The sequence below is a fragment of the Zootermopsis nevadensis genome, unplaced genomic scaffold (assembly GCF_977971745.1).
Source record: "Zootermopsis nevadensis isolate Lab colony 2312 unplaced genomic scaffold, Znev_1.0 Znev_ptg000019l, whole genome shotgun sequence".
NCBI lineage: Eukaryota > Metazoa > Arthropoda > Insecta > Blattodea > Termopsidae > Zootermopsis > Zootermopsis nevadensis.
In genome coordinates, this window is record NW_028259151.1 from 2,858,404 (window position 1) to 2,881,780 (window position 23,377).

Genomic DNA, 23,377 nt, shown 5'->3' on the forward strand with positions numbered 1-23,377 from the left:
TGCAACAACCCAGAAGACATCTATCTTCAGACTGACAGCCGTGAAAACCTCAAATCCTACCAAGATATGGCAGTCTTTTTTAATTTAGGCGCAATATACAACAAAGACAGTTATCACTCTACACTTTAAAGTGAGGAAAGGGCCCGATACAGTCGCCCTCGCATCGCGCCCAAGAAAGCCTAAGAACAGAAGCGCCCGGCAAAGCTCTCCCCCCCCCCCCCCCCCCCAGTAGTCATCATCCAATAACACTGGTCAACACGTAAAATGTTATGAAAACGAAACTAACCCATCTTGACTAATTTTAGGCTGCTGAACACGAAAATCACATTAACATTTGTCGATCGGCTCCTGTTTTCGAATTACAGTTGGGGTCCCATATTAGCGAGTTACTCTACATTAGTACCACCACGTTCTTAAAACGTGATCAGCAACACCCACCCCACTCTGCATTATGAGATAAGTTGTTGCTGCCTCATATGCATCTTCCTGGAATCCGGCCAGGCACTGGGTAATTTGTTCTCAGTGAGATTCCTGCTCTTGCGCAGTATTTGTGTCGTGTAAGATTAACATGCCCTGTAATTGTGTGAATAGTCCAGATGATTTCTGTCACGTTTGCTTCAAGAAAGTGTACGTTAACTCAAGACATAAAAAAGCCTAAGAATTGTACTTTGGGTGTAAATTAGGCGACCAGGACAAGAACTGCACTATCTGTTCATCAAAACTCAACGCGTGGGTGAATCGTAAGGGACGTTCTGTGCCTTTCGCAGTGCCCATGGTACGGAGGGAGCCAACAAATCACATCTCAGACTGTTATTTCTGTCTGGTGCCTCCTATTCGAAAAGGGGTGACAATGAATAAAAAGTGGACACTGACGTACCCAAATACACCAACTGCAATTCTCCCCGTCCCTCACGGTGAACTAATACTTATTCCTGAACCACCAGAAAGTTTTTCTGCAGACTCTGATGAAGATGAAGACACTGATGACGTTCATGTTGAGCTTGAATACACGAAGTAGTACAGCAGCCGTCTACGTCAAGGGATCCATTATTTCGAACAAGCCTCTATTCTTCTGAATCACATGAGATAAAAGAAAGTGAGCTTAATGACTTCATCAGGGATCTCGACTACCGAAGAATAAGGCAGAGCTATTGGCCTCGAGGCTACGACAGTGGAATCTTCTAGACCAGTGGTATTAACCTGGGGTACACGTACCCCCGGGGGTACGCGAAGACATCTTAGGGGGTACATGAAATTTAAAAAAAATATTATTTTATGATAAACACTGAATAATCAGTAATAACATTTATTTAATTTATTTTAGATGTAGATTATATACTATGTATAACTTGAATTATACACCAACAACTTTGGGGGTACAAAGTTGAAGAGAAATTATATCTGGGTGTACGCGAACAAAAAAGATTGAATACCACTGTTCTAGACCATTCTGTGAAAGTGACATTTCTTACTCGAAATAAAGACTGTGATAAATTCTATCAAACAGAGGTTGAACTCACTGACTTCTTATGGAAAACTGGGGTGCAACTTGCCATTTAAGATGCATTTCTTGCACTCACACCTGGATTTCTTCCCGTCAAACTTTGGTGCCGTCAGCGACGAACATGGTGAGCGTTTTCATCATGACATCTTAGCGATGGAGCAAAGATGCAAAAGCAAATAGAGTGCCGCCATGTTAGCCGATTATTGTTGGATGGTGAAAAGGGGTGCTCCAGTAACTAAATATAAGCGAAAGGCGAAAAGGCGCTGTGTTTGACAAAGGCATGTTCGTAGCTATATCTTACTGTCATATAACTAAAAATACTTGTACAAACAAACTAGTTTTTTTTCGAAAACAAGAGCCAATCTGCCGATTTAAGCACTATTTCCGTGTTTAGCACCCCAAAATCTATAAAGTACACTTACTTCCATGCCCATAACAAGAAAATACCGAAAATTTGTTGCACAGTGTAACATCCGCAGTACAGACGTACCGTGAAGCATCATATTCGTGTCCGGTACGGCGCCACTCAATTCTAGGCAACTCCCAGGAACACGCAGTAGTAAAAAATACGGCATACCAACTTTTGCGCGAACAAACTGAACCTGCTCAAATAAGAAACCACCTACAGCGCCTCGGGGAGGGAGATGAAATGGCTACGTTGGGTAAACAAGAGGCAAAATTCAAAGAATTGTGGTACAACAGTTCAGAACCATCCCATTTTTGTTGTTTCACGGGTCTAGTGGACTCTTCCTCAATGAAAGAGTTTCCTGCATAATTCCTTTGACTACCATACAGTACGAAAATACTTCAGTTTGAATATATTCGCCAGACTAGTCGCAGACGAAGGAAGTTAAAACACACACAAATACAGGTGCGTATTAGACACATGCAATTGCATCTGTGTGACGTAGAGATAAAATCACTCTTCAGTGTTTACATCGTACGATGGGTTTACAGGGAAACAGAGAAAAACAAAAGAAAGGCTCCATATACATAGTGTAACCTCAAGCATACGTCACAAATCAATAAGGCGGAGTTTCTTAAAAGTTCTCCTTTCAAGCTCATTCGTCATATGAGATATTGTTACAAAAACGTCAAGAAAAGATAAACAGTCTGCAAGTTGCATCTTCTTTTAAACTCAATGTCCTAACTACAGCATTCTCACGCCATACGGCATTAAAATCCATTAATAAAAATAAACCCCGAAATAAGATTCAATCTGCCGTCAGCCCCACTTTAACGCTGATATTGGTGGCGGAAAACGTGTGGCGCTCTAGTCGCATTGCACACCTGGCAAACATCCCACGCGAGGTAAGCGGCTGACGGCAAGCAAAGTCGTAAGCTCCCCATTTGCGGATGGAGGCGACTCAGCGTCCACAAACTCTAATCCGATCAGAACCATCCTCCTGCTGCTTAGACTCGATCACAGCCATCACGTCACTTTCAAACTTAAGCGGTCTGTAGATGCGAAGCCGTACGAGTAAAAGGTAAAGTAGGCCCATCAGAAAACTAGTAAAAGATGTCCCTGTGGTTTAATTGCTACTATGAAAATGTTTGGGGGGGTGGGGGTGGACGTGCAGCGTTACATTCTAAACCTCGAGCAGCACTAGAAGGATGGGAGTGTGTAGTTTCACGCTCCAGCAGCTTTAACCCCTGAGAAACTCCCCCTCCCTTAATAGTAATATGACGGGAACTGAAAGTATTCAGCCAGGAAACTGGCACTGTCCAATATCAGACTTTTATTTAACCGGCTATTGGTTAAAAACAATGCAGCAACCAAAAGAACCCGTTAACCAGTATTTTTGTTCGCTTCTCCTCCAACACATAATTTTTTAATCTGTTATACCTAATTCTCTAATATATTTTAGGATACAGAAAATACACTGCATTCAATACAATATATAAGCAAATATAGTGCGTCTAGAATGTATAACAAATTGAACTGGTTTGAAGCGTCTTATTCTTTAATAATTTTCGCGTGTTTTAAAAAACATCGTAAATATAACGGTTTGCCGCTGTCAAATTTATTTAAATTGAGTTCACAATTGTGGCAATCATCAATATTATTCATCGTATTTCGCTTAACTTCCATCTCATTAGTGTTAATCTCTTTTGTATATAAAATGTCAAGAATGAATAATGCAGTTTAATCTGGAACTGTGTCGGCCTATTTTACCAAATTCCACTAGCACCTACTTTTTCAGGAAAGCTATGAATGAATTTAATTACCGGAGTTTCATTTTCTGGGAGACTTCCGAATAAACGCAGAATCTTCAATTGCGTGAATACAAATCCTGCCGACAGAGGCCAGTCTCGAAACAATTTCTTCCAGAGACTGCAACTGAATTAAATCAATATCTCTCTTTAACTTTTTATTTTTCGCTGACAATTTGGCTTGCGCATCAATAGACTAGTCTGTTTCAAAGCAACCTTTACTCATTCGAAAATTCCTTAAATGTTTTACTTTCAGACGAGTTATTCCATTTGTTCATCCTCCTTTACATTCCATTTTGCAACCACATTTTCCACATTTAGTTCCTTCTTTCGGCCCGTTTTGAATTTTTCTAAAATACTTATAAACTTGTAATTTTGAACTGAATAAATTTAAAAATCAAAATTATCCGGTTGTCGGTTTAACTGAAAATTTGTCCGGCAACAGGTACAGAAACTTCAAACGCACATTTTTCTTCATCGTTGGCAAAATAATTTTCACGCCTACTGTACAATTTAAGAAATCACTTTCTCAACAAATAAAATATAACATTATACTGGCCCACTATGATCTCACGGGAATTTTGGAAAATATAAACAGAAGAACCAAAACTTGGGAGTAATATACTTACATATGACACCACAGGCCTACATCAACCACAAAGCCCTGCTTCAGAAGCTAATAGTCGCTCAACTAGCCACGAAATTCCTCGCCTTTTATGGAAACTGATAGTTCGTTAAAAATGTCCGCGACTGGTCCCAATCCTGAGTGACATGAATCCAGCCCACACCTTGAAACTGTTAGTCAAGCCTCTACCTGTACACAGGACAGCACAACATAGAAAAACGCGGACAAACATCCATGGCTCGAGTGGGATTCGAACCCACGGTCCCAGCGACCAAGCGGCACAAGGCCCACGCCTCAGACCGCGCGGCCACTGCGGACCCCTATTAAATCCGTCTTGTTCATTAGTTCAACATTCTGGCCATCAGATCGTAGCACCTCAATGCCCACCTCACGACTTTCCTTAGCCGTCATCTTGTTATCACCGTTCGCAAGATATTCATTAAAGATAGTCCACCATCAGTTTCTTCACTTCGACCACAACGAAAATAATATGAGATATCAAGCTTATATTAAAAGGTAGAGACAGCAGGTACCCTTGAAAAGCCGGTAAACGTCTACAGCACTGTACGGCGCTACAACCCAGAAGACAGTCATCTCCTAAATAACATAATTTTTCCTCTTTTAAAACAATTCGCAGATTACAATTCTTTCAATTAAGGATATCTACGGTATACTCCGACGAAAGAAAAAGGACCTTATATTACCTATTATACACAAAGAAATTAATTGCTGGGTCGAGTACAATACTACGACTGGGTTAAAAATTTAAATTGTTCTTGTAGTAATTATTCTAATAACATCCCTAAATTAGTGGTTAATTACTGCGTTCATCTTACTATGTAGATAGGTGTGAGAAGTTAATCCAGCAGAATGACACTCCAACTGTCAGTTATGTCTGAAATAATTACCATTGTGCACTAACCTCAGTTAGCGTCCTGGTCTAGCGCAGATCGTCATACGATCTAACCCCACTTGGGCCACATTATTACTGTTTTCAATTACAAATATATTACAGAACACTAATTATTACTGCTACTACTAATACTACTGTCATTTGGGGGAATTTGTAAAAAAAATCCATTGTCTTCGTTAAATCATATGAATAAAGTTTACGATAAGGTTCCGCATCAAACAGTTTTTCGTGCAAAATTTCTAGGTTTTTACCTCCACAAAAAGTTCCACATGCCAATTTCCAATGGCTCGTTACTGTCACACTAAAAGCCAATGAGTCATCGCCCTGACATAGACAGCAAGCAGCCATCTTCACACTTTGTGGCAGCATGACATTTACACCCAGAACGAGACAGTGAAGTATAAAAACGGTGACTTATAACGCAACACAACTGCAAGGCCGGTATCTCACGACTGACAGAAGCTTGGAATTTCGACCACGAACAGAACGTTACTTCCATAAAAGGTTTTCTGCAACGTTTACGAATATACATCGATAAAACAGCCAACTCTACATAAATACGAAGGCCTCTGCTGCATGTTGTCAGCAACCCCGCCTGAGTTAACAACACGACGTTCTTTAAACCTACATCAATGCCACAAGATGATAATGTGTCAATGACATTCAAACATATCGGGGGTTGGGTGGGGGTGCGAGTAACGTATTATCAATGTCATTTCTACGCTGGTCCTCCGAATTCTAACGCCGTGTGGCGTTACGTTCCTCCGAAAAGACGGTAACTGTACTTGTCTCAAAATATCTGACCTTCGTACACCGTTACAGATACGTTGGTGAACAGTCAGCCGTGGTACAGGGAGGAAGGGGGGAGCGACAGCGCATAAGGCGTCTTTCTCCCCCTTGCCCTTTCCACACTCCCTTCTCATCATATTATGACGCAGCACAGGCTCGCAGATATTCTGCGTTAAGTCTACACGGCGTTACAACCCAGTAATCAACATCGACATCTTCACCGCCATGAAAACCTCAAACCTTATATGAATGTCATGGTGGCTGCGCTTCGGTGCTGTTAGCCAAGTGATTAATAAAAAGGATTATCTGTCGACCAACGTTATAACTACGGACACTTAGTACAGTAGCCAGGGCCAACCTGTCCATCTCGCCTACATCACTAGCTTGCGGGCAGAAGAAAAACGGACGCGTAAACCAAATACAAGGAATTGAGACACCGAGCTACAAAGTTCTGCCGCCGTCAAAGTATAGTCAGCACATAATCTCGTATCTGATCCCCTTACATTTTACTTTAACGGACGTCGAACTCACAGATTCGCCCGACTACTATAACTATAACATTCTCAAAGTCCCACCTGATAACGGATCGCAACGTCTTGCGAGAGTTTCGTGGAGTAAGTAAACATATCTGGAAATTTGCAAGCGGTGGATGTGGCACTGGTGGAGGCGGCAGAGGCGGCGGCGGCGGCAAACAATGGCAACAACACTGTCCAGCAGCAGTACCAGGAATCCCGCCACTGTTACCCCTCTCTCGTCGTCTTCCCAAACCCATGACCGCCAATCTTGATGGCGTTCGATTATGCCTTGCGATATTGACTCGTGCGTGCACTGACGAGCCGCTAGAAGTGCAGACACCCTGTTCAGCCACGATGGCCTGAAACGTTCCTCGCCACAACCTCTCAAACAACGCCCGTTCGTTAACTGGACGTCGGCGATGGCAGCCATTGTTATTTCCGGGAAACAACATGCTAATAAATGTACGGAGACTATGTCCACGAACACATAAATTAGCATCAACGAACGAGGAATTATAAGCACGGTTTAACCACGGAGTATTTAAGCGACTGACAACACTACTATCACAGCAAAATATGTTCCAGGTAAATAACGTTAACAGACTTCGTTAAAAAAACACTGAACTGGAAGACTTGGTTATTTTAAAACTTCAGGACACAATTCTTCATAAAATACTCATAACTATGATCGGCACAATTCTGTGACGAATAAGTATAAAGAACTGGAAGACAGCAATGAGGCACAACGTTGCTCAAACACAACCAAAGCACATCACACGAATGGAAGACATATCAGATTTTGTTACAGGAACATACGATAACTAACTGACGGTCATCTTGGCATGATTAATATCCGGATTATGGAGGATGCATGCCGCCGCAGAAACTGGGCAGCAGCACCAGCAAAATCCGCCTCCCCATGATCCTCTCGGAAGCTGGGCGAACTATCACCAGACGTTCCTTCAATACTGGGCTACATACTCGGTACAAGGAAAGAATTCTTGCGTCGGCGCAAACATCTCACATAGGACGAGAGATCTACGAATATTGGAGCTCCTGTGTTTATCCACGGTTTCTGCTGCAGCATCCGCTCTCTGTATCAACCCCCGACACCACTTTCATTTCCTCCCCTCCCTGCTACACAACCCTCTTGCTTAACTCACCCCCTTTACATACATATATATACTGCGAAAATCGATCTTTGCGGCCATGGCCCGTGTTGCGAGTGGGAGGGGGGAATGTATATAACCCGCTTCGTTTTTAAACATTCCCGTGATTTCAAGAGGGCTCTGCAATATGTTGGGTCGATGACTGAAAATTAAAAGTGTTGTGTTGAGTCGAGTGTTAATAAAATTGGTCAGTATAGTGACTGGCTACGGACTGGACGACCAGGGTTCAATCCCCGACGGGGGCAGAGGATTTCTTCCTATACCTTCTGCGTCCAGACCGGTTCTGGGGCCCAACCAGCCTCCTATCCAAAGGGCACCGGGGTCATTTCCCGGGGGTAAAGTGTGGCCCGGTCGTGATGCTTATCACTCACTCCCATCTGGTGCCGAGGTCAAGAATGAGTAGACTACTTTACCTAATTAAATGACGTGGGATTTCCGACTAAACATGAAACGAGAGTAATGATGGCAACATACATTTCAATGTTAATTACCATTAACAATCCCCCCCCTCTCTCTCTCTTTGTAGTCAGTCTTTCGACTGGTTTCATGTGGTCCTCCATTTTCGTCTATCCTGCCCCAGTCTCTTCATTTCCACATATTTTTAGCAGCCCACATCCTCAGAAATCTGCGTCACATATTCCAATCTTTGTCTCCCCCTACAATTCTTCCCTTCAACTGTTCCTTCCATTACCAAATTAACCAATCCTGGGTGCCTCAGAATGTGCCCCACCATCGTAAGATTTTTCCATAGACTTCTTCCTTCGCCTATCCTGTCTAAGACCAGTTCATTTCGTACTTAATCAGTCCACTTAATTTTCAACATTTCAAATGCTTCTATCTAACAATCCTATAGGCAATAAAATAACTATGAAGCATCAGAACATACCTCGATGACACCAAAGCCTGATTTTTTTTAAAGTTTACTTACAAATCTCTTCTGGGCACTGCATCAAAATTTCAAAATTCAACAGATCAGAAATGATCTCAAAAATAGTATCCCGACTAAATACAAGCTCAATTTCGTGAAAACCTGGCAAAGCCACGTAAATACCACCCATTTCCTCGCAGTTCTGCTCGAGCCAACCCTTCACTCAAATGACACTAATGAATAAGGTCACATACATTGAGAACGAGCACGTCCAAAAAGACCACACTTTTATCAAGACTTTATAACAAAGCACGTCATAAAGAGTATCGAAACGCAGGTACAGGCAATAAAAATATCTTATTAGCTTCTGTGTCTTTAGTGTCTTCAATTCTTAAAGTGTTTCATCGATTGTAAGGCGCGCTCTTGATTCAGTAATGGCTTTTTAGGGGGGATGCAAACGCTATATCGATTCTTCGATGCCATTAAATGTTAAGACGCACCTCGACTTCAGTAATTTTAAAATGTGAAAAAAGCGTCTTAAAATCGATAAGCATGGTATTCCAATAACTCAACGACAATGTTGACTGACGCCTTCAAGAAAGAGTGCAATTAGCTTTATTTTACATTTTACAGAACTGTATCACAGACACGCTACTTATTATGTCAGGCAACAAAGCTTCTTTTTACCCTATTCAACGGCGCATTCTGAACCGAATGGGTTATAATGACGTCAATGGGAGGATTAGTGTAAATCACGCACTGAGAAAGACGTACAGTGGCCTGCTTTTAACGACCGAACAGAAAATCCTTTAGAATCATTAATACTATGCCAAAAACATTTTAATATAACTGGACAACAGAAGTCACTGACATCAGAGGTTAGCCATTTTCGTCTAGCGTCCACTCTTCTGATTTTAAAACCCCACTCCCACACACATGAAGTGGACTGATATGCTTTTGTAAAATAATCCACTTCATGATTTGTTTTCTAAACCATATTTAGGCCAATTTTAAACCATTTTGATTAAATTAATTAATTACCCTATTGTCACTGATGATGACCTCTTGAGGTTGAAACGCGTATGACAATAGTGTCTTTTTATAGTGTTTAATAGTTTGTTTGTTTGCTTATTTTATATTTGAAAAGTCGGTTATCTTCCACCAGACCTAACCTCATTTCTGAGGAAACCAGAACAACATATCTCAGAAAGTAAGTATTGCATTAAACAGCAGACTAAATCAAGTGTTTTGACAATTATCTCAATTCCCACTGTTGCAACCACATGTTTGGGCAATATCCCAGAAGACAGTCATTTTCTTACATGAATCCCTACACACCAACCATGGGCATGGGTACTCCACAAGTTGAAAACCAAAGACTCAGCAACACACATGCCTACACTACCTTGTAAATACGCCATTCAAAACAGAAGTCAAATGAGGCAAAACCTATCTGTACCTGAAAGTCGAAAACGAATTCATCACCTACAGTGTTATTCCTTGTACAGAATGGCGCATAATTAATCATCCCATACAAAACTGGATTTTTTTCACGTTTTTTTTATTTTTCATAAACAAAGTTGACGCTTGGGAAATTATTATGTACCGCTATACAGACCAGAAGCGTGCGGGAATTGTTGTTCTGTAATTTTACAAACAATTGCTCAATTTAATTGACGCAGAGAAAAATCGCAGAAATTTAAACACCCGATCGGCTGCAGCGAATCTTGACGTAGACTTCCATCTATTTCCGTACAAGATTAAGCTGGCGCAAGAACTGCAACCAAGAGTTCATGAAAAGCGCCTACAACACTCCTGCGTTTTCCTACAGGTTATTAATTATGCGACACCCTATACGTCATTTTAATGGCCGCGGGTGCATTTCCAATCTCTGTCATGTATTTACTTTGGGTTCAAAATACTTTGGTGTAGAAATGTCAATAAGTTCGCAAGTTGGAAGATGTCGGTCTAAGACGTAATATTTGAGGATTAAGACACGTTCTTTCACACCTTCCTCACATTCGGATAAAGTGTGGAAAAATCACTAAAATCCCCACATATTAAGCAGTACGTGGAAGATATCACAAAATGATATGAAAGCCTCTACTCAGAAGTACCGAGTGTGTGTAAATTATCTCTGCAACTTTACTTGTGGGGGAGAAAACCGTATGAAAAGGCATAGACACACTGAGCACCATTTGCGAGAGAAATGCTGCAAACTACATGGATGGAGCCTGAATATCATTTGGACATGATACGTGTGACAAATGCTCGCACACGTTGAATGCGTGTAATTTTCATAACAGACTTTGAGAGTTTATCTCGCAGATGACGCTTAAACTGTGTGCCTATATCTTTTCATAAAGGTTTTATTCACAAGTAAAGTTGTAACAATAATATATAAACACCCTGTACATTGCTTGCAGAAGAAAGGAACGGAATGCTGAACTGTTGCAAGAAAACCACTGAATGTTTACATCTGAGTAACTTCTTTAAAGATTAAAAGGCATAGCACACAGTCCACAGAAATTCTACGTGGGGTTGCATGGTAATCACAAAACAAAAAGTAGCTAGTCACCAACACGCGGGATCATCAGTGTGGGTTTCATCGTAATAGATCTACAAATGCTTAAATTTTCTACATTCGCCAGATACTAGAGAAACAGTGTGAGTACAATGGGACATTCCATCAACTATTTATAAACTTCAAGAAAGCCTAAAACTCAGTCAAAATTCGTGTAGGTAAACATTTGTCCAATACATTTCGTATTCAGAATGGCCTGAAATAGGGAGATGCTTTATCGCCGCTGCTTTTCAATTTTGCCGTAGAATACGCCATCAGGAAAGACCAGGAAAATCAGGGCGGTTTGGAAATGAATGGGACACACCAGTTTCTGGTCTATGTTGATTGTATTACTTTGTTGGGCAATAACATAAATTCTATAAAAGCGAATACACAAACACTCTTAAGGGCTAGTAGGAATGTTGGTCTAGAAATAAATGCAGAAAAGACAAAGTATATGATCATGTCTCGGCATCAGAATTCAGGACAGAACCAGAATAAAAGGATAGGTAATGAGTCATTTGAAAAATTTGAAAATAATTCAAGTACTTGGGTGCACCATTAAAAAGTCAGAATGACATTCATGACGAAATCAAGAGCAGATTAAATTCGGGGAATGATTGCTATCATTCAGTCCAAAATCTTTTCTCTTCCCATCTCATATCAAAAATACTAAAGGTTAAAATATACAAAAGTGTGTTTTTGCCAGCTGTGCTGTGTGGGTGCGAAACTTGGTGTCTCACTTTGAGGGAGGAGCATAGATCAAGGGTCTTTGAGATCAGAGTGTTGAGGAAAATATTTGGACCTAAAAGGGAGATAGACGGATCACGGAGAAAATTGCATAATGATGAGTTTCATGGCTTGTAATCCTCACCTGATATTCTTAGGGTGATTAAATCGAGGATGAGATGGGCGAGACATGCAGCACGCATGAGAGAGAGTAGAGGTGTTTACAAAGTTTTGGTTGGGAGGCCTCGAAGGAGGAGATCGCTGGGAAGACCTAGGCGTTGAACCTTCGAGTTCCATAAACAAGTGGGCTATTATTAACAAACCGAGTAACAATCGACTTTACAAACAATATCCTACACCACAGTGTGTCAACAAAACGCAGCAATTTTCATAAGTGAAACACTTCCATAAGGAACAAGTTCCGGATATAAAGTGAAATTACTTACAGAGCTATTCTCTCGTTTGAGGCCCAATACTTTCTGCAGTAACCCACTGCGTATGCACTGATGGTAATCCAATGCAGACACACACCTCAGTCCTTGTGAAACCACGTCACATAAAGCCGCTGAAAGAGGGTGCATCGGCATCCATGCACAACTGACCGCGTTCACCTGGTTCACAAATGCACTGACAACATTGTGAAGTAAACTTCTGTGTTCACGGTCCAGTCAGAGAAAATAAGGCATATAATTCTGGCAGAACGCCATACTCCTCATGGAATGCATGCAGACTTTTAGACGCGAACAAATGTTCTGCGAGCTCTTGTATCCGTTGAGATAGAAACCTCGCTTCAGCTGCAAACAACGTAAGCCCCCGAATCTCGTGGAATATCACCAATAAATGGTGAAACCAAGCACAAGAAACACATGCACATCTTTCTTTGTCCACCGGATGCAAATCTTTAATCACCATCACAAGGTCCGGGTACAGTCTGCTTTCCTGGTAAGTTTTAACAACTGGTGTAAGGTAATCCGCTCCCTTGAGAAAGCCTGAGAGGCCACAAGCAGACATCTTGTACCGTCTGATCGGGCAGCTTCCATTTGTTTATAATTCTTTCACCAATTTATAAACACAGCATTTAGATGGTGTTAACCTATCCCCAAACGTGTTCCGAAATGAACTGAGACGCACACAGTCATCGATTCAGAACATCTTTCTGTAACATGAATGAATGTCAAATTGGCCACGGACAGCACGCAACAGAACGTCCCAATACCGGGCGGAACAGTCCACTACAGTCCGATGGGTAATGAGATGTAATCTCACAAAGACTGGGAAATTTACCTTGAAAACCTGATCGCAGTCAATGCATAAAGCGAATTTATTGCAGAAAGTCTGGGCCTATAGTGAGGGGATACCCTTGTGCAAAATTATGATCTAAAATGTTGACTAAATAACGACTTAACAAACCGTAATTCGACTAGGACAAGACACAAAAACTGAAGATATTTGCTTAGTTACGAGTCTGGGAACACAAAAATAACTGCATGAAATAGACCAACAAATTAAATTATGAAGATTTCCGTATTCTGGGTTGTTGCGCTTTGTAGTCCGGTCGATGTTAACCGACGTTTCAGAGGTCATACTGCCTCCGTCATCAGGGCGATGAATTAAATTATGTTTATGGTATACAACAAAATAAAAATTTAAAACCATAACAGCAATATATGTTCTAATAAGACATGGAATTTGCGAAGTAAACACTACAGCAGTAATTTTTCATTAAATACTTTCGGGACACGGAACACGAATGGAGTAATGTTAAACGACGCCCACAGTAGTGCTCAAAATGATATCCGAATGATAAAAACACTTTACAAAATGTCGATGTTGGTCTTCTGGGTTGTAACTCGCTGTGGATTTGTAAGTGGAGATAGAGACGTATGTTTCTCCGAAACGTTGGTATGTACTCAAAAACACAACGGAACAACCCAAAAGACCACAATCGACATCTTCCTGACCAGAATCAAATCTCACAACATTCATTAGTGATTGCCATTGTACTTCAAGCCTTACAGTAGTATATTCCAACTTATATTTGAACTATATTAACACAATACGAAAGTACTTTCTAAACCGAATCTCTAAAACTAGACTCCCCTTTATTTTAAATTAAAATTTAGGACTTCCTATCTTGTGTAAGGAATGCACAGACACGTACTCAAAAGACAGAACATTGCTTGTTTATATCTTTTTAATATTTGCCCTATGCTCGAAGAAAGGGATCGTGGCAACTTACCCACTTTTTCCCTTATCCTTGACGAGGTTGTTCCATTGCGTCATAATCGTCCGATCACCACAACACGGAACAGTTTATACAACACGCAAAATCTTCGTGGCCACTGACGTGGACTACCCGTTTCCTTTAAATCAATGTTGGGTAATCTTTCTACACTCGAGGCACACTAAATATTGTTGAAGACTCGTGGCGGCACACCAACCCCATTTTGTAAATTGTGGGGGGGGGGGGATAGATGGTTTATGGCATTGATTGGCCGCGACTTCTTCTTACAAATCGACCCCAACCGAAAAATGTTCTATTTGATGTTCATAATTATCCATCTATATTATTATGTAATGTATTTTAAATATATTCATTATTTGAAATAAATTAAAACATTTATACATATAGTTTAATCCAAAAATTTATTAACTATGTGTAATCATTAAAACTTCAAGATAATTATTCATATTTTATATATAATTATTTCACAGTAACCAAATCAGTTTCCCACAACCCAAAAATCCAACTGTATATAGAATATGACCGTCATTTACAAACAGTAAATGCGATAAGAAAAAATATTAGATTTAAAATAAAACTATATATCAATAATTATCGAATTATGAAAATCTATAATCCATTTAATGGCTGTGTGGTTCAAGAAAAATACAGAGTAACAATAAAAGTAAAGTGGAGGTATATATGTTTTGCTGCAAAGTGGTTGTGTTCTGTTTTAATTCCATTTAGTAGATCGTGTCTGTCCTGTCTGCCCGACTATAATGAAGAAAATTACAATATGAGGTGAAAATTTCGTGGCACACCCAGGTGGCCTCCGCGGCACACAGGTTGCGCATCACTGCTTTAAATAACTACGGCGTAGAAGCACATTATCTAAGTGGGTACTGAAAAACAAAATTTTATTTTCCAAACAAATATCCGAACACCTTAATTCACGAGATGGTAAACCTTTTCGAGGGCGTCTCATTTAAAAACTCATTTTGTGCTAATTTTACAGACAGAAATTAATAGCAGAGGCAAATCTCAAGTTTCAATCTAATCACTCAGACACGATCTATTGCAGAAACGAACCCCAACTACGCACTACAGCAGTTTTACATGAAGTGTTATCCATGGCTGGCTGGGTTCCGTGGAGCTTTTCCAAGGGTCACCAAAACAATGCCGGGAGTAATTTCAACCCCAAACGACCAATAATATCATAAAGATGAATTAATTATACAACACAGTATGTCGAAAAGGAAACATTTGTTTACTACGACACTGTGTTTTCAACCAGATGAGACCAGTATCCAATAAAAATACATACTAAATTCCACACATACAATTTAATAGCATTTTAAAACCGGTTTAGCGACGTACCTAAGGAAAACCACGACTTGCAGAAATATAAAACATTTTCGATACATCGAAAACAACAAGTCAAGAAATTTTGTATTAGGCTGTTAAGCAGATAAAATGTTGTACTTCCACCTTCTGTAAATGGTATGTTTACGTGTAGAGTTTTCGAAACTATTTTCTTCAACCGATAAACTCTGGGCAGCAAAAGTCATGGGTGGCTGCACCTTGCAGTGTAATTACTCGTAATATCTCTTGTACGAAAGTATGGTAATTGATCACTTGAAGGCAGAAACAGCTTTGAGCTATATACCCTGTTGTACAACTGCTTTCAAAAGAGTAACAACAATGCCGAGTAAACACGACGTTTCCTAGGTAACCAGGTTACACTTTTTCGTTTCCCTTTTTCGCCGAATGACCCTTCCTTATAGACGTATTTAGGCCAAAAAAATTTAATGCAACAATAGTCCTATGTCCATCCATTGCGGAGCTTTGGGCGTTTTAGGACGCGAAAACAAGCACCTAGTTGCGTGTATTCCGATAGATGGCAGCACTGGTGACAGTTTAGGCTGAAGGTGTTAACACAATCGACTGTGGTTGCTTCACATTTTAGTCAAATTACGGCTCATTTGAATCAGCGGTGATAAACTAGTTGGATTGGTCGTCGTGCTCTAATATCTTATTCGGCTTGATTTCTTTTATAGATTCTAATGCGATAGATTACATGCAGGACCAAAGTATAAAGAAGAGAGGAAACTCCTACATCAGATAATGGATGCTGATGTTTACATATGAGAACCCTAAATGATTCAACGGGCAGTAAACTTTGGTTTCGAACAGGTAAGACTACGCATTGACAACTGTAGTGAAGATTCTGAACGGTTACAAGATGTATCTCGATTAATCCATTTATTTTTCCCTGTGCGCACCTTGAAACCACCACAGCTCCAAAATGGTTGGAAATAGCACAAATGTTATATTAAAAATTACATCCCAAATCATGTCCCTGCCCATGTACAGCAGACCTTTTGTGACACACCTGTATACACACAAAACTTGTTTAAAAACTGCTTCAATGTCAAACTGTAACACAGCACTAAACTAAAAGAATAAAACAAATCTGATTTAAATGCAGCCTAAACATGGGACTCCATTCTTTTACTGCGACCTTCAACTGAAACAATCGATTTATTTATTTTCTTTGAGAATAAACACAAAAAGTATATGATCTTATGTAAAGTGGCTAGATCACTAAACAGTCCGATCTAAGTGTAAACTGAAATGGCTTCACGATACTACAATCCAAGCTGGTTTAAACGTTCTCAAGTGCAGTCGAGCTTGGTCTAATATTCAGTGGCACTAACTAAATCTCCATAAAACACATGCTTTTCTGCCTCTATTACAAAAACATACACGGAATAACCAATTCGTTTATAATGGCATCTGGCACCTTGAGCTCACCCGGCTGCTTTGCATGGACAGCAACAAATGTAACGGGACTTTCACCTACCCTCTGTGTCAACGTTTTTTAAACAATACCAAGTGACTGAGGGCTCTAACTTCGCAGTAGCCTCAGAAAATGTATGGAAAAAGTACAGTAGCTTCAGTAACAAACAGGCTTCAAAAACAGAATGGCTGAAGTTGAAAAGAAAAGAAAAGTGTTAAGTGTGGAAGATAAAGTTAATGAGGTAGAACAAATTGAGAGTGAAAAGAAAAAAAGCTTATGTGTGCCAGGAATTTGGTTTACATAATTCCACAAATCAAATCATATGGAAAAACGGGGATAAAATTGTCAGTTCTCTTGCAAAAAAAATGGATAAATTAAACGATTACGGAAGCCAGAACAGAGCGATGTGATAGATGTGCTATTAAAATGGTATAAACTAAAAAGAAGTGAAAATGTACCGGTGAGCAGTCCTCTTCTCACGTCTAAGACGGAAGAACTTGCAAAACTCTTATATTATTATTGACAAATTAAAATGTCCTGGATGTTTCAAAAAATGTAAAATGCCTGCAGATCTTTCGGTATCTAAAATCAGAATTAGTTACATGAAGCAAGGTGACTGGAGATCGGGACACAGACTCAATGTAAATAGGATAACATGCAAAAAGGAAGATTACTCAATTGTTGTTTCTTATGTGCATGAAAGCGGTAACATATCCAGGATGCCACATTAAAACAAATGGACAAAAATTACATTTAGAAGAGATTCAGAAATATGATACATTTCGGTGTCTTTGTAAACAAACAAGTGTTTTCTAAGTAAAATAGGAGGGAAAAAGGAAAAACATTCAACATTACCCCAGATAATTCTGAGACAGGGATTCACCTCTTAACCATCCAGCTTCCAACTACTTCCCTGACTGCACGTCTTCAGCATAGAAATTTTTAACATATTTGGTAAAGTTTCACATATCCTTTTCTGTGAGGCAAAAATTTGTGGCGTTATGCCACATCTTTGACAAATCAGGGCTTGCTGTGGGTGAATCTAATTATCAATTTGTAGTTTATTTAACGCGGCTTTTCAGTAGCTCAGACTATATAATGTTGAATAAGAGGATAATAGTGAATCGGAAAGGATGTGGAAGGAAGCGTTTGTGGCCTAAATTAGGGTACTATCCCAGCATTTGCCTGGAGAGAGTGAGGAAAACCACAAATAACCTAGATAGGACAGCCAGCGTCTGAGCTGTGGGTGGGGGAAAAATCAAAGTTACAGATCACTGGGTTAAACAAAGCCAAGGTCTGAAAACAAAGAAGAAGAAACAAAAACAGTTTACTTACACAACTCGTCCAAATTCATCTCGTGGTAAAACTGTAGGTTTATTACCATCATTATCCACTAGCATATTTCGGTACGCAGCTACCTTCGTCTCAATTTCAGACTGGGAATACCTGAAAAATTAAATATGAAAAGTACAAATTAGACAAAAAATGTAGCGTGATTCAACTTTATGCACACTGATGGGCATCTGTTGCTTCTTTACAGAAGAATTGCATGAACATTACAACAACAACAACAACAAATGTTACTGCCATACAGTTAATACGAAGGAACATAAACTTCAGTTTTATGAAGGCTATAATATAACTACACATTGTATTTGCAATGCACTAAAATGTCAGAGGTGAGCAAAAGGTAGACTTCTGATTAAATATTACTTCTGTAAATCATACTACCTTCATACCTCTACACAATAGAGAGAAAATAATCTATTCAAGAATCCTCTCACACATGAAAATACCAATCTAAGGGGCCACCATGTTTCCAACTTCTGTTCTTAAAACCATTAACCACCTACAAAACATGTCTGGCATAATAATAACAGCAGACATTTTAAAACGTTCACTTAATTTGTTATCACCTTATGCATTTTAACATCCCATCCATTACAACAGGAAATTCTAGGCAAAACTTACAGCCTACTTTCATTAAAATTCTTCAGCAGAAATTATAAATTAATATATGACTTACAGATCCACTTACATGTATAATTTCAAATAACAATGATTTTTCTTACCACATTAAATTTGCACTGTCAACAAATTTATAATTTTAATCACATAAGAACCAACACTCAGCATTTCAGCATGTGTGCGCGTGAGTGCGGGGGGATTATTTAATGACACTATTAGTGGCTCATATCGTACAGCACAAAAAATAGTCAGAATAGATGACTTCCAGACAAAATATGAACCAGAGACCACAAAGATGAAGGAGAAGGAGGTAATACATTCTTCTGAAATATCAAAAATAATACCCCAAAACAAAGAAACGGACAGGCCTGCTATCCATTGCCAGTTCCCATCAGCTAGCATGCAACAAAGGAATGGACTGGTTACCCAGCAGCCCTGAGGATGAGAACAGAGATTGTTCTCAAAACATTGGCAGAAGATATGGTTTATTCACCTGACGTGGTTTGTAGCCCAAGAGTCTTTCATCATATTATATATGAGACCAAAGAAATACACTGAAAAAATTATTGGGAGCTATCAGTGTGATTTCAGAGAAGGTAAATCAACTACGGATCAAATTCACACATCGAGGCAACTACTTGAAAAGACCCAAGAACATAAAATCGGCACACATCATCTGTTCAATGATTTTAAGGCAGCTTATGATATCATTAGGAGGGACAAACTATTCGGTGCCATAGAAGAATCTGAAATACCAAAGAAGTTGGTTAGCTTAACCAGATCCACTGTAAAACAGTTACAGACAGATTTATTGGAACCATTTGCCATACGTAAAGGCTTGAGATAGAGGGATGCACTTGCAGGCCTTCTGTTTCATATGGCATTGGAAAAGGTAATAAGAGACTCAGACGTAAAAAAAAAAACGAGGCACTAAGTCAGTGTAGATCCTAGCTTATGCTGATTTATACATAATTGGAAGATCCAAAACAGCTGTCAAAGAGACATTAATTAGGTTAGATAATGAAGCACAACAAATGGGCCTTAAAATAAATGAGGACAAAACAAAGTTCATGGAAGTAACCATGAATCAAACAAACACAAAATTTATAAGTGCTAGCAAGTATAAGTCTGAGAAAGAGACAGCATTTAAATACTTACGTACTTTGATGAAGATAATATGAGAATCATCGAGAGGAAAGTTCTAAGGAAAATACATGGGCCAACAAATGACAATGGAAGATGAAGTAGGTACAATCATGAATTATATCAGCTTTTTGGTGAACCCAATATCATTAAGGAAATTAAAGTGAGAAGAGTAAGGTGGCTAGGATACCTCTTTAGAGCAAATGACCTACATCAGTGTAAGAAAATTACATTTACAAGACCAGATGGTACTAGAAGGGTCAGACGACCTCCTACAAGATGGCTTGAGAGTGTTGAGGAAGACCTTAGGACAATGGAGTAAGTGGATGGAAACTTGTGGCACTGTACAGAGTTAAGTGAAAAGGCATCACATGGGTGGTCAAGGCCAGAACAAGGCTGTAGAAACAAAATGAATGAATTATACTTGTCAAAACATGCTTTCAATTTGGAGGGAAATCAGTGAAAGACTCACAAAATGTTCTATCATTTATTAGGTAGAATGGAATTATTTAGTTGTTCAGACTTGTATTATAAAAATCACGTCCTTGCTCATAACATTTGCAGTGTAATAGTTTCAAATGCGATAAAATGTCTACGATGGAAGGTAGATTTCATTTTAATGTGTTTGTAGATTCGGGGGGGGGGGGGGTGTATATATTAGATTGATTCGGAAAACTGAGTAGGACTGTAATCTGCCTCTATCAATTTAGATTATATGGCAGCATTATCCACAAAAACCACATCCTAACCAACACCATGGATGCTTCAAATTTCTATTGTCCAACATCACACATTATGCTGAAGATGCCAAATAAGCATAATTATCATCTGTTTTACATATCAGTGCTATTATTAAGTCAAAGCAACTGGCCACAGCAGCATATTAAAGATGTGTGTTAACTTTTTTTCTTCAAACTCTATAAAACAGGGTTCTTCTTGAAAAGCTGTCAATCACAACTAAATATTTAATTCTTTTGACTCCATTTTCTATGACCATAATCACTAAATCCAGCCAATCTTGTTGCAGTTGTAGTGCTGTTTCAGTCACATCCCTAATTTTAAGCTGCTTTAAAATGACAAAATAATTGTCAAGATTACTCCAGCCAAAACACAATTAAAATCTTTTAACCATTACATAATTTATTTCTAAATACAGTTTCTCAAAATGACACACTCATTAAAACAGAGAACTTGGATTTGTGTTAACATTTTGAAACATAGAGCTGAAATCATTTTCAGTAAAAACTCAGCACTGTAAAGTTTTCAGTTTCTGCAGCTTTCAATTTAAATAGCTTATCAAATGTAGGTCATTCTGAGTGTTTTACAAAGACAGGTTTCTATTTCAGACAATAAAACGGCCCTGACAGATATAAATCATGCAACATTAGAAAAAAACTTAAAATACATTGATCATACGCAATGTGTTCGACAGAATGTACCCCAAATGAGGTCCTCTGATAAATTTGACTCACACAGAAAAATCAATTTTCCGTTAAAAATTGGCCACCGACCATGCTTAAATTTTAATAAAATCAATTGGACCTTGAAGTGTCTCTTAAGACTTCATACACCACGTCAACAAGCAAGCAAGCAAGCGAAGCGAAGATAAAAATAGAACCGGGACTCGAAATACACAAAGCTATGTTTAATTAATCACCTCCCCAATAGAAAAAATGAAGCATAGCCGCTCGTAAGTATCTCATGAGTTTATAATAAATATCGATCTCATGACGATACACTGCATAAACCTTGAGCGCGCTACTATATGGGGTGTTTGACAACCAGTTTGGTATACTCCACGGGAGGGAGACGGCAGATTCAGGCATTAATGTCGAGTAAAAATATTAATACAACAATGGTTCTATTCCAAGCCGTTGCGGAGCTGTGGCACAAAGGAAAATGAACGAGAATATTAATGATTGCCACATTTTATTAGCTAATTTATTTGTTCAAAATGCTCGTCACTGTTCTCAATGCAGTCTTGCGCGTTACAAATAAGTTTCCTGACCATTTAACAATTCCCAACTAACGTCAATTAACACACAGCAGGAGAAATGGCAACGTTGCTTACAGCACGGTTAAAACAAACCCTGGTGTGTTCAAGTGTGTTCGTCGGTCCACTGTTCGTAGTGCTCGGGCATGCGTGTAAACAACGCACAAAAACTCAAAACAATTAGAATTTGTATTTCAGAGTAAACTGTGACTATTTAACTGTGTACACAGTCCGCCAAACATCGTCGGATATTTTCACCGGCGTCAATGCTACAGCATTACACAACGCAAGTAAAATCAGATACGTCGCGTGTCTCACGAATACTACCAAAAGGATCTTTGTCTAAAATAACTTCGTTTACAGTACTAGCCACAATACGACCTCTTGCTACAAATATATAGTATGTTTCATATCAATTTATCGATTTCACTTGCGTGCACATTTGTCTTTCGTAACATCCGTTAAGTCTGACTCGCACGTCGTGAATAATTCGTAGAGCGTAGGATGAAGGCAGCCAAAGAAAATGCAACAATCTCGCAGTTTGCATTAAAGATACTGAAGAGGCTACCTTCAAACAACAGCGAACTCATCTATACTACATAAAACCTAGGCAGATTTCAGAAGCACCACAAACATGGGTGACCAACACCTAGCACAAATTATACGCTGTTCCTTTAAATTGAAAGGGGTTTGAAATAAATAGTGGAAAATTAAGAAACAGAAATCAAGAAAATAAAGAAAGGGGAAAATATAATAAATTATTCTCGGGCTACCAGCCGTGTAAAGTGGCTATTGAAGAAAACACCAACGTTTTGAGAAACATCTTCGTCCTCAGCTTCAGACCATACAAAGGGGAAAGGGTCAACTTCTACGAGACTTCTCGGGGTAAATATAGCTTAAAGCTATCATTTTTAAGAATAGACATAACAAAGAAACAATTTCCCGTTGAATATAAACTGGCATTTTCCACGACTTTTCAAATAAATGACAGCTCTACCGATCTCATTACAACACGAACTCAATAATGAACCTTCTCTAGTTCCTAGTCCCACAACATTTCAGAGATTAATGGGTGCTTCCTTGTGCGAGTTAAATTCAATGTTCTGCCCTAGAAATGGAAAGTGGATCTTCAATACTTTCGATTAGTTCCTTCCCAGTTACTGTAGTACATGTAATGGACTAAACCTGTAACACGAATAAAAACTTCTATGGGACTAGAACTGGATTTAAATTTAATATGCGTCTATCTGGTTGAATGTTTCGTTCCAACTAAGATATCTTAGCTACTGTAGATTTCTGTCTTCGCATCGCCCTGATGACGGAGGCAGTATGACCTCCGAAACGTTGGTAAACATCGACC

At 39.2% G+C, this 23,377-nt stretch overlaps 1 protein-coding gene across 10 annotated transcripts in view; it reads right to left on the bottom strand.

The window, feature by feature from the left end:
* The window catches only part of Srrm234 (Serine-arginine repetitive matrix 2/3/4), an 85,077-nt gene that overhangs the window by 49,232 nt on the left and 12,468 nt on the right, over window positions 1–23,377 (bottom strand). For 5 of the 10 annotated variants that reach the window (XM_022063052.2, XM_022063048.2, XM_022063050.2 and 2 more), the window contains one exon: window positions 18,249–18,359. In XM_022063052.2, the coding sequence (XP_021918744.1) occupies window positions 18,249–18,359 (111 nt within the window). Of the gene's footprint in view, window positions 1–6,620; window positions 7,028–14,128; window positions 14,276–18,248; window positions 18,360–23,377 lie in introns of those variants that run through there. The other 5 variants (XM_087351429.1, XM_087351427.1, XM_087351428.1 and 2 more) reach the window with 2 other exon arrangements.